The sequence below is a fragment of the Trematomus bernacchii genome, unplaced genomic scaffold (assembly GCF_902827165.1).
Source record: "Trematomus bernacchii unplaced genomic scaffold, fTreBer1.1, whole genome shotgun sequence".
In the NCBI taxonomy this organism is placed as follows: domain Eukaryota; kingdom Metazoa; phylum Chordata; class Actinopteri; order Perciformes; family Nototheniidae; genus Trematomus; species Trematomus bernacchii.
In genome coordinates, this window is record NW_022987720.1 from 22,136,803 (window position 1) to 22,149,627 (window position 12,825).

The window sequence follows — 12,825 nt, forward strand, 5'->3', positions numbered from 1 at the left end:
TTTAGGGGCCCAAACTACATGTCTGACACTACTGCTAAATTATGAACCAACCAGAACTCTCAGGTCTTCAGGGACTGGTCAGCTTTCTGTCCCTAGAGGTCAGAACTAAACATGGAGAAGCAGCATTCAGATTATTATGCTCCAAATATCTGGAACAAACTCCCAGAAACCTGCAGTCCGCTGCAACTCTTATTACTTTTTAAATCCAGGCTGAAGACTTTTCTTTTTGCCGCTGCTTTTAATTGAACTATGCACATCTTAAAACTGCACTGTAACTTTTACTTTTATTCATGTATTTTTTCTTTTAATGTTTATTTTATTATCTTTTCTTTTTAATGATTTTAAATGCCATTTCATAATGTCTTCCATTTTTGTAAAGCACTTTGAAGTGCCTTGTGTTGAAAGGTGCTATATAAATAAACTTGCCTTGCCTGGCCTTGCCTTGCCTTGAGTTCAGGGTGGTGCAGCCAATTAAGCTGTATGGGGTCTGATTGGACGCAGTGTGCTGCTCTGATGAGGATAATGATCGGCTAGAGTTTAAAAAGCTCCACCGCTCACACTGAACCTTACTGTGAGTCAGTCAGGAAGACATAGAGCAGCCGACCAGTTTCCCTGTCATCAGTTTCACTTATGGAGGCCTTTCATTTCAGGTTATCCTCCTTGGTAGGACTCTGTGTAAAGCCTCCTCTTTTGCTTCCCGCCCACACACGATGCTTCATTCCAGAGCCTTGCGAACACAGGGGCAGGTCAGAACTTCGGGGGCAGAAGCTAGCAGAAGTCTCCGGCTGAGGAAACCGCAGCAGGTGAATACCATCAGAGTGACCTGTCATCCAGACTCTTTGGAGATTGTTATCAAAGCCGACATGTTTGCGGTTGGAGTTCCTGTTGATGGAGACGAGATACGCCTTGGAGTAGAGAACAACAACCAGTACTGCAGAGCTACAGCGTCTTCAGCAGATGAGTACAGTATCAGTGTTGGACTTGTGGGAGTGCGGCACCAGACACTGGGTAACTTTTTAAATATATTTGATTTCAAATATGATTCATTATAGCTTCTAGTTTTAAACACGTCTACTCTCCACAGGTAACTGAGGACTCTCTGATCTACACAAACCTCCTCATATACTCTCCTGAGGCTTCTCCATATGGTGTTGTTCGAATGGAGGAGGCTGTAATTCCACTTGAATGTCATTACGAAAGGTTTTAGTTTTTAAAGCTCACATTGTAAAAATCTTTGAATGATGTCGGTCTTTTTTTAAATGCATGTTTTCTGTTTCTTAGGAAGTACAGTTTGTCCAGTTCTTCACTCATGCCTACCTGGATCCCCTTCATGTCGACCCAGGCTGCAGTGGAAATGTTGGAGTTTAACTTGAGAATCATGACAAGTGGGGTTTTGGTAATTTTCTCATGTTATGAGTTGTCATGTCTCTATTTGCAACTTAGTATTTTTTCTGTCCGTGTGCAGGTGACTGGCAGTACAAAAGAAGCTCTAATGTGTTTCATCTCGTGAGCCCATCAGCAATCGAGGCCTTCGGTCAGACTTGGGCATCACATGGGGCTCGAGTGTTTGTGAGCAGCTGCGTGGCTACACTGACCCTGACATGACACTCCAGCCCCAGGCATGCCTTAATTGAACAATGGGTAAGGCTGCAAATTGCTAATGGCAAAAAGTAAAGTCTTTTTCTGACCCTAGAGGGAGCTGTTTAATGTGTAAGGCTCTTCAAGTGGTTTAATTATCAGACGCAAGCAATGCTGACTCGAGTGACCGGTTAATAAAAGATCAGTCCTTTAGTGGCGTCTTCAAGTTAGCCATTAGCTAAGGCTAGCTGCAGTTTGCTTTTAATCTTTGGTATTCTAGTTCTTCCTTTCTGTACCACTATAGGCAAATGCACAGGTCAGATTTGTGCAGTTCTGACTCTAAATAACTACTTTCAGAACTTTCCTATATGACTAGAAATGTTAGTGTTGCATTGTGGGTAATGTAGACTCTGGTTATAGTAGTCAATGAGTGCTAATTTAGTGTTGCTCTTTTTGTTTTTCCTCATAGGTGCTTTGTTGACTCTCAGCTTCCAGGCTCAAGGTCTCAATTCTTAGCCAGGACACAGGATGACAAGCTCCACATGTCCATTGATGCCTTCAGATTTTATAATGAGGACAGAGGGGAGGTGAGGCTCTATTCAATTGCCTTAAACATGATTGTGTGTGCATGTTTCCCAACACCTGCTTTTCTCATAGCTCTACATCACATGTCACCTGAATGCTGTGGCAATAAATAACGCAGATGCACCAAACAAGGCGTGCACTTTTGTGAATGGAAGGTAAGTGAGATCCCTAAAATATTTCAAATTACACACAAAAAACAAAGTATTGATGCTGAATGTTTTTTTGTATTCATCAGATGGAGGTCCGCTGATGGTAATGACTACTTATGTAGGGCAATGCAAAAGACCAATTGGAGTTGAGCAAACTCCCAGTAAGCCCAGCAGCCCGAGCAAGTTTAGGCCTCGAGGGTTTGTGAAGCCAGAAGAGCGTGAACCCCTCTGGAGGAGCGGACTGAAGACCAGTCCAGGTGGGGAGCCTGTAGAAACTTGTATGATGAATATTGGCTGCAGATGTCGTCATATGATTAATTGTTTGTGACTCATGTTTTTGCATAGGTTTTAGACATGATGATGGCTGGGTAACTGAAATAACATGCATTGTGCTGGTTTGTGTTAGTGTGGGAACATCAGGCCAGAGTGGGTCCGATGATGGTCTTGCCAACCAAGCAGAAAAGCCGGCCCATACCTGCAGAGGAGCGTTCTTCCATTCTTGATCAAATCGGCAGATCTACAATGTAGGGCAGCCAGTGGAGTGGAATAAACGGAGTTGGTAAGTCAATACCGGTATTGAATTATTCTTTGTTCATTTGAAGCCTTTAACAATCTCTAAATTGAGATTAAAATGGCCCATAATGAAATCTTAATGTTGAATTGTTTTTCTGTCAAAGATCAGAGGAAAGGACTGCTTCCTGATTCATCATCGACCCAAAACCAGGTGGACTTTCTGACTTTAGCTTCTGAGCAGAATGAAGACGAAGAAGACAAAAGTGGAACAGAAAAAGGTAAAATGTGAAAAGTCTTAACCCTTTTTTTAAATGGCACTCTACAATGCACCTTTTAAATGAACACATTTATTCTGCGACTACAGATGAAGATGCTGAGGAAATTCCTGAACTTCTAGAAGAAACCTCTCCTGAGGCCCACCTGCAGTTGAAGGCAGTAGTGCTGAACAGTACCAACACAGCGGCGCTCGATGAAGTCTTCCAAACTGCTGCGGTTAATGTGGCTGTGCCCCCACTGTCCAACACCACTGCAACAGAATCTGACCTTTCTGAAACAATGGACTCAAAGAGATAATAAATTATTCAAATTTTAATTTGTTTGCTTTTAATGTTGGCAATACACAAGGGAAACTGATGACCTGCTCACAGCTAAAAACATTAACAATTGTTTCCTAATTAGCCAAAGTATTCCATATAACGGTAAACATTTAGGGGGGGACCCAAATTGCAATTTGACATCCATGTCTTTTCTTGTGCTTGTCTGCTGCTAAAAATGGTACTACAACATGGCATTTATTTTCTGGGGTGTCATTTGCTTTAGTTGCAACAGCTGTATAAAGGTGATTTATTGGAGGTCAGCCAGTTTATATTTGAACTTCAGTTGCTGCAACAAAGCCTTTGTACAGGAGTAGCCCCTTTTTTGACTGGAGACTGAATTCTAATAGAGTACCCAGACCTCTACTAGGGTAGTCAATATGTTTTAGAAGTACAATTTGATGGTTTACAAAGTCCTGAGTTGTTACTTTAGCTTAGCAAATCTATTCACTCCTGTTTTTGGGGACTGATTTAAAAAAAGTGACATGAATCTTTAGATGAGTATAGTTACAGACATGGGTGTAATTCTCTCCTGGGGGACTGAGAGAGATCACGTCAACTCAGTGAGCTAAAGGACTCTGAGGGATTAGGTTGTAAACTGTAGTCTCAGTGGGTCTCAAACGGTTTGGTCATCTATGTAAACAAATATTTCCATATGTAATATTAGTTGTATATAAAATAAGTTAAGAAATCCTTCCAATGTGTACTATAGGTCAGTACAAAAATAAAAAACACAGTTTGAAAGGGGAGTGATTAGTCAAATATGCATAAATAAAAAGAAAGAATGCAGACTAGGTAAAATAAAGATATAGAGAGGAGTTTATCAATGATGTGTTATTGCTTGTGAGCATATTATAATGGTTTTTTTGATTATTGAAATATATACAGTTCTGTTTCATTTGATTGTTGAGAGCTGTATCCATACATCTCTTCATGTGGCCCTCAAAGTGCACCAGATTGATGCTTTAGCTTCAATTTAAAGACAAAAATCTTCCCGGGGGTGCATGCCCCCGGACCCCCCAACAGGAGGTAAGGTCATCTCAAATAAAACAGGTTTACATGGATAGGATACTAGATAAGTGTGCACACTCATTATATACACTACACATTTTTCTTGGATTTGTTAACACTATAGTCCTTAATATATTTGTAGAAAGGCAGGAAATGGAATTAAATTGAGAAAATGTTTCATTGTGGAGGACCCCCTGTTTTGTGTCCCCCCCCACTTCTCAAACCAAAGTTACACCCTTGGTTACAGTTGCCATTATTTCAAGCCATCTGGGAAAAAAAACTGAAGCAAGACTTTAACCTCTTAAGGACGAAGGTCCCCCCCAGTGGACCCCCCCCCCACCGTTTTTTTTCGAGACTGTGTCTCAGGGCTTCTTAACATTAATGAAACCATTAATGTGTAGCACCAGAATAACGGGAAGAATCTCAGCTAACTGAAGATATGAACCATTTTTACCAAAACAAGGGTAATACTAAGCAGAAAAATGCTAACTCACTTAGCACAGAACTCAAGATAAAGATACCCTTATTACTTATCGTAACTGCACATACAATATCCGATTAAAGATGAGACTCCACAGATTATATAGGTATAGTATCATCACTGAGCGATCCGAACTTGCGACAGCGGAAGCAAACACAGACATCACAAAACGTACCTTTACGGGAGATCGTCTCACCGTAGCTGTCTATCTGATCAAAGGACGTGTTCAATGGCATTAAAACAAGAAAAAAAGCGGCTGAATCGGTTGATCCATAGGTTAATAATGTATCTGTAGCTTGAAAAATGTTCTATAATCCATAATTCAATTTTTATGTAAAAATCGGAGAAAAAAAGTTAGTTGCTAATAGTAGCCAACAGAGTGTATGCAGCTTCCGGTTTTGGTCATGCATCACTCTCACTCCTTATTTGTTAATGTGTTGGTGTGTGTAGAACTTTCCCTCAATTCCATTGGCTCTAGCGGTTATAAAGAGATTTCATTCATCAAAATCGACCAAGGGGGGCCAGAGATATGGAAAATCCACCCAAATGACCCCAGAAGTGGGTTTCTTTTGCTAAATCTCTCTAAAAAGGTCAAATTGCACTTGTTTTGCATCAATATTGATACAGGGTACTTATTATATGTTGTACTGGATTCCTAAAGCTTTTAGTCTACTAACCCATCATCCAAGGGTAGTTTTCACTATAAGTACAAAATAATTTTTGGACGGACACTATAATTTACAGTTTTTTTAATATGTTCAATCGGAATTTTCTTTAAAATAAAAAACATCTACAGTATATTGATTCTGACTTTTCTACATCCAACTCACAGGTTTATCATTACTTTGAGAACAAAGATTATTAATTTAACCAATTTAGAAGGGAAGATATGGTCATTTGTTCTGGGAATGTCATTTTCAAGCCTGAGACCTGAAAAACAGGCTCAGGGTGGAACAGGTTAAAATATTGGCTCAATGCAATGGTAGCCATGACATCACACATTTGTTTTTTTGACTAAAAGGCCATGTGGAAGATGAAACTTCCTGGGATGTTTTTTGGTCCCTGCAACAAAGTGCCTGTTGGGACTCAAAGCCAGAAACCAGTGAAGCTGTAAATGTGTCAGCTTTTGTTTCACTTTACAGTGGACTGGAACTGAATCGTACTCGTATACCACATTAAAACCTACATGCACAAAATAAACTGAATGATGTTGAATAAAATGGGGCTGCATTTTAAATTGCTCTCCATTAACTGTAGTATATAATATTTCAACATTGATTGATGCATAAGGAAGGAAGCATCAGTGTAACTACTAGATGTAAACCCACATGTCAGGTGTGGGCCAATCACATGCAGGTATTTCGGTGTGACTGCAGCTTTAATTCTCATCAGTTAATGAGTAATTGCTTCCAGCTGTCCTCTCCATGTGATTAGTCTGCACTGGGAAGTATTTGACATTGAGAGTTTGAACCTTCTGCATCTTATTTAAATTCAGTATGGTTTAGATTTCCTAAATTATCACTTGTTCTACTGGTAGTGTTGTGTTTGCTTACTTTGCTTTCCTTGCTTTCCTGTTTTGTTCTGATTAAAGAGCCACAATGGTGACGGCAGCTCGGCCAGGCTCTGTGGCACTGCTGACACTTTTTGCTTTTGGTTTTGCAGACGCCATTCGAACTTTGAGAGATGGACCAATGATCGATGCTGAAGGAAGGGAATATAAAACTGCTGCATTAGGGTTTGACACAGAAAATCAAATCAGTGAACCACAATTCAATGAGGGATCCACTATCAGTGTACAATGCACAGAAGTGTCCATAATCATTGCGGTAAAGGCTGACCTCTTTAAAAATGGACGCCTTTTGTCTCCATGGGATTTTTTTTTGGGAGAAGTCAAGCATTCACAGAGCAGTCAGTGTCGACCTGTTGCTGCTGGTGACTCTGAATATGTATTTGAAGCTGGACTACAAGACTGTGGCTCCAAAGTGACTGGAAGTTGTTGATGATTAATAGAAGATGGTGGATATGTAACTGTGGTTGCAGGTTGGGTAGGTAATTTTGGAGAAACCAGCTCGAGTGCGCTAGAATTTGAAAATACACAGCCGGAAAAAATCTGCCACTTCCTTACAGAGCCCCTCCTCCAACACACACGAACGCGCACATGACCAATGAGGGCACGAGATAAGTTTGTGCACAGATGGAAGGCTGACAGGCAGGTAGGCCATCCAGTTATTTTAGCTGGGCCGGCTAAAATGATTGGTCGTGCTTTTTACAGCACCACGGCTTCCACAGATTACATTTTTTTTATGGATTTTTTGTCAAAGCACTTAAGATATTCATTGCTATCGGGATGTTAAGAGCATTCCATGGAATATAACAAAAAGTGTATCTCGAGCCGGTTTCTAAAACGTACCTACCCCAGCTTTAAAGGTAGGGTAGGTAAGTTTGAGAAACCGGCTCGAGATACACTTTTTGTTATATTCCATGGAATGCTCTTAACATCCCGATAGCAATGAATATCTTAAAGGAGAGGTGTCATGCTTTTCCGGTTATTACCCGTCCCCTTGTGTGTTATGAAGGTTTTTATGCATGTAAACGGTGTGCAGAGTCAAAACCCTCAAAGTACACCCTGTAGCGAGTAAAACTCTAACACAGAAAATACCTCCCCAAAACGCCTCGTTGGAGATACGTCATTGTCCATTTGATTCTTCCGGGTACGACATGATGTCATGCGGTACCCGGAACAAAATGGACCAATCCGGAAGAGCTATGGCCACACCCAGCGGCGCTGGCCGCACCCTCTGTCAGCCTAACATTTACTGTTGGAAGCTCTGGTTCAGTTCACAATCGATCCAGTCATGCCAATGCCAAGGACCTGTTTCCTGAAATGTGAGGGGAAATCTGAGCTGTTTGTCCTACCGACGGAAGAACCACGACGAAGTCAGTGGTTGAAATTTCTGTTTAACACTGTTCCTTCAGAGGTTCGAAGAACGTTACTGTGTGCGCGGCATTTCACAGACGAAAGCTTCCAAAACATTGCCCAGTTTGAGGCCGGATATGCACAGCATTTGAAACTGAAGGACGATGCTATTCCCAGTTTGTTTGGACCGTTTGGAGCAGGGGAAGATTCGGGTACACAACCTGTAAGTTTGCATTGTTATTTGTGTATTTATCAAACAAGGTATCTACCACGACTGTTTAAATGTGTAAACGTGTTTCGGACTGCTAAGCCATTGACACAGTGCTAACTAAGTTGCTAGCGTTTCCATATATCAACTCCAATATCAGCAGATGGCCTTGCATACATGTATCTCATAGCAGGAGAATGTCTGCATTCACACACGAAATACTCATAGACAGTATACTCCGGGTGATTTACCGTACGGTCAGTCGCGAAACGTAATTACATTATAGCTGGCGTTCCTAGCGTGTATGCTACCGAGCTAAACAACGGAGCTAGACATGAGTTTGCTCGGGAAAACATTGTTGTTATGCCAGCTACAATGAATGTAGCAGACTACCCGTATAAGATTGCAATTGTAAACATGTTCTTGATAGCCTAATATGAACCACTATCTGTTGTTCATAGTATAGTATAGTATAGTATAGTATAGTAGCCTATAGCATATTACACTGAACAACTAGCAAACGTAGGTTAGCATATTAGCTGGCAAGCTAACTGTGTTGATTAGATAGATAGATACACACTCCTACCACAACTACTACTAACGAATCTAAAACAACTAAGTTTCTCTAATATTTTGTGATTTGCATTTGATTTCGTCCAGCCAGATCAGGAAACTCCAGGCGTATCTGGCGGACAACACACACACGGGATGACCCACTCTGATGCCTCGTCCTAAAAAGCCCCGGCAGCCGCTTACAAAGCTGCGATAGGCAAGATGCCGAAAACACCTATAAGGGGAGGAATGGATGATATACAGTGTATATATGTATATTTACGCATGTTCATTTTGTACATTTCTAAAAATAAAGTTTGATGGAAATACTTAGTAGGCCTATCCTTTCTTCCCTGAATTATTTGCTCCTATAACTTATCATTCATATATAGCAAACCATGATTTGATTTCTCATCAAACAGTAGTAGTTTATTACAGGTAAAAATAACTTACTCTTCTATAACAACAGTTGTAGGTACAGTTCGGTTAGTTAGTGTATAAAATATACGGCTGTACCGAGGCCATTATAAGACTGTTGTTCCGCTGAGAGCGAGCCGAAAAAAGCGCTGTTAGACATGGGTGGAGCCTCTCTGGTGGTTGACTAATCAGAACAGAGTGGCCGAGCTGACCAATCGGAGCACACTAGGCTCACAGGGAGGGGGGGGCAAGAGACAGACATAGACGCCTGTTTATCGACGGCTGTGTCGCCGCTCTGTCTCCTGACCCGAGATCAGCCCCCAGATACTACTTTATCGAAAACCATGGGTAAGAGAAGCTCAGAATACAGTATGATACTGATAATTGGCTCTTAAATTGCATTCAAATTTTAATTTTCTTTTCGTCAGGTGCTTCAATGATGCCAAAGAGGAAGGATCAAATGCACTTTTCAATCCCAGAACAAGATCTTCTTCTCTTCAGCTGCAGCTCGATGCCTTCCTGTTTCCCCAGGACACAAGGAACTCAGTGAGCCACTTCTATAACCTGAATGATTTTGTCATGTTTGGAAATGCTTCGAGGTTGTATAATGACATTTCTTTGGTCTCTCTTAAACAGCGTCCAGTAGTTTTTGGAGTCTCTTGTTCTCCTCTTTGGAAAGAGACAGCTCCTCCTCGTACTCTGCTATCGTTTTTTCAAACAAAGCAAATATATCTTCAGCAGCAGCAGTGAGTCGCTGCTTCTTCAACGACAGCAGCATTTGAGTGAGCTGTGGTGTTCCACAAGGAAGCATATTAGGTCCGTTACTGTTCCTAATTTATGCAAATGACATGTCATCATCATGTGACTGCAACTTGTTCCTGTTCGCGGACGACTCAGCCCTGCTGGTCTCTGACAGGAGCAGATTGCAGGTTGAAAAAACCCTCAGCTCCGAGCTCGGCAGAATCTGCACCTGGCTCGCCGATAATAAATTATCATTACACCTGGGTAAAACAGAGTCCATTCTCTTCGGTTCGAAACATAATCTCAGCAAATCCGACGACTTCTCAGTTGCAGTGGGTGACATTATTGTCACAAGTAAGAAGGAAATTACATACCTAGGATCTATTCTTGAGGCAAACCTCTCCTGTGACAAAATGGCATCCAATGTAATAAAAAAAGTCAATCAAAGAACTAGATTCCTATACCGGATCTCCTCTCTGGTAAACAAAAACACCCTGAAAACTCTGGCAGGAGCACTCATTCAAGGGTACTATGACTATGCTTGCACGTCATGGTACCATAGCACCTCCAAGGCGCTAAAAACAAAACTTCAAACATCGCAAAATAAACTGGTCAGACTACTGCTTGACCTTTCATCTAGAACCCACCTCACCTCTGCCCACTTTGACAACCTAGGATGGCTTAGAGTAGACGACAGAGTACAGCTACTTGCAATGGGCCTGGTCTACAAGATCCACTACACCTCTATGGTACCCATGTACATGTCAAAATTCTTCCCAAAGGTCAAGGAATACCATGATCATAACACCAGAGGGAGCTCCACAAATCATGTAAAAACCCAGATTTGGCACAAAAAAAGGGAATACACGTTTCGCAATTATGCCACATCAAGGTGGAACGCTCTTCCCACAACTGTAAAGGAAAGTAAAACTATACTTACCTTCAAAACCTCTCTTAAAGAGCACCTTCGGGGGAAAGCATTGCAAAACTGGCCCCGGTAATGGTACAAATCTCAACCTGTCGTACAATGGACAGCTTCCCCCCCCCCATCTATGTATATACTCGCATTTTAGACTCTGTTACTAACTGTATATCTGTAGACTTGGTATGTCTTAAATGTCCGGTTAGGATGTATTAGAACGAAATCTAAAATGAAAATTGTAAATAATCCATCTGTATGTAAAAAACCACCTGTATGTAATTGTAAATAAGCCATCTGTATGTCATATATGTCTTATATGTCTTAAATGATATGATGAATTGGAAATGGGGGACCCTGATGTAAACAAGACGAAAGTCTTTCTCTGGTCTGCATCCCCTTAACAATTGTATGTTTTGAGCTGTACTGTACTGTACCCAATATACAAGCTGTTAATAAACTTTTCAATCAATCAATCAATCAATGGATTTAATAGATTTTTATCACTTGCCAGCTGAAAGCGACCTCTGAAATGCGGAAGAGCAGCCCCGTCAACAAGGCCTGCAATTATATAAATTCAAGGTGCTTTTATTACTTATTTTGTGAATTGTTGCTCCTTACTTTAATATTGCAAAAGGTTTGTCAGTGTATCATTTACAAAGGCTCATCAGGTTAACAATTCTTTATAAGCTAAAACTGGTTCAAATGTTTGCTATTAATATTTCTTGCTGCTTAAGTAATCAAGTTACTTAATTAAGGAAACATGTAAATATAAGGATAAATACTTTCTAAAATGAATGTTCCATGCTGTCTCTGTACAGCCAGATCAATGTAACAGCGATGCTTATCTCAGCATTTGAACTGAAACAGTACACATGTGAGAGGAATGTGCTAAATGTAAGCTTTAAGAATATTTTAGAATGTTTACGCTGCCCATGGAGTATATGTATACAAATAAATGGCTATTATTTCAACATTGGATTTGGGTGTAAATGCCCTCAACTCAAAGCTAAAGGAAAACAATGATTGTTTCTGTATACTAATCATCAGATGGATAAATGTCGATGGCAGTGATGATGTGTGTCGATGTTGCGACGATACATGCTCCAGCAACTCTCCCACCGGTCAAACAACCTCGGAAGTCTGATCCCTGAAGGTAAACTGTAAATCCTACAGTTGTATAACTTTCATAATCTGTGATCTGTCTGTGAAAACTGTCCCAACTAAATATGATTTGTCTCTCTCTTTCATTTTTATTCATGTTTCAGATTTGGTGGCACGTGAAACTGTTACTCTGGGCCCTTTGATGGTTTTGCCATACAAGTAGGCGAAGCATAACAATCCAGACAATAAAGGATTCAATATTTGTCTATCAATCTCACCCTCCCTGACCAAACTTCAGCGTAATACTTATAGCTTAATACTAGCAAAACGATTATTTTAATGATTGTTTAGTAAGGAATGTTTATACAACATAAACATTAAAGAAACAATGATGTTTAGTCTTTACTGTTAATACCTAACATGGCTCTAAACAAAGCCACACAACTGGTCTGATGAAACATCCCCGTAAATAAAAACAGATTACACTGTATGAACATTAAATGTTGCTGTCAGGATAGACATGTATCAGTGTTTGAAAGAGGAAAATAAAATGTGAATTTCTCTTACCTTCAAAAAGCTGAATGAAAATAAGAATGCATGCCAAGCTCGTCTTCATGGCCTTTTCACTTATGAACTCACTAATAAATACTAAAGCTGACTCACATTGTACTCTTTCCTTCAGTCTTTGTGAGGTTTTGTGGACAGCCTCACTTTATTTATTGTTCTTCACCTCTGAGCAGGAAGGGGAAATCAAAGCAAGAACAGCCGTTGAAATGCTGCAGTTGGTTTTGCACACACTGATGTTTAACTGAATTTGAAATAAAACTCAGGATGTTATGCATCAGACTTTAAAACTTGTATCTACTAGATTAACACCACTAATGTGTACAGTTACACAAACAAACCCTTCTCAAAACGTTTTTCTCAGTATTTCTTAGCAATATAAACATTGCTCCCCATGAAGTACTTTATATATAACACTTTTTTATAGTATCCTAGTAAGTCTTCTTATAGCGATCCTGTTATTGATATTATCAAGTGAGAAAAGAAGATATAT

General features: G+C 40.3%; 1 protein-coding gene and 1 pseudogene across 1 annotated transcript; both read left to right on the forward strand.

Annotated features, from left to right (window-relative positions):
- Positions 1–630: 630 nt before the first annotated feature.
- On the forward strand, positions 631–3,417 carry LOC117493159 (annotated as a pseudogene).
- Positions 3,418–6,405: 2,988 nt separating this feature from the next.
- On the forward strand, positions 6,406–12,432 carry LOC117493446 (zona pellucida sperm-binding protein 3-like). The gene is made up of 7 exons (XM_034144004.1): positions 6,406–6,902; positions 6,951–6,955; positions 9,246–9,352; positions 9,433–9,550; positions 11,161–11,246; positions 11,715–11,820; positions 11,933–12,432. The coding sequence occupies exons 1-6, from the start codon at positions 6,509–6,511 to the stop codon at positions 11,809–11,811; spliced, it is 807 nt and encodes a 268-aa protein (XP_033999895.1). The 5' UTR covers positions 6,406–6,508; the 3' UTR covers positions 11,812–11,820; positions 11,933–12,432.
- The last annotated feature ends 393 nt before the right edge of the window (positions 12,433–12,825 follow it).

Coding starts and splice junctions, on each gene's coding strand:
- LOC117493446 (XM_034144004.1), top strand. CDS start 6,509: ATGGTGACGGCAGCTCGGCCAGGCTCTGTGGCACTGCTGACACTTTTT. Junction 9,353..9,432: donor TACTTTATCGAAAACCATGG/GTAAGAGAAGCT, acceptor TCTTTTCGTCAG/GTGCTTCAATGATGCCAAAG. Junction 11,247..11,714: donor TGCAATTATATAAATTCAAG/GTGCTTTTATTA, acceptor ACTAATCATCAG/ATGGATAAATGTCGATGGCA.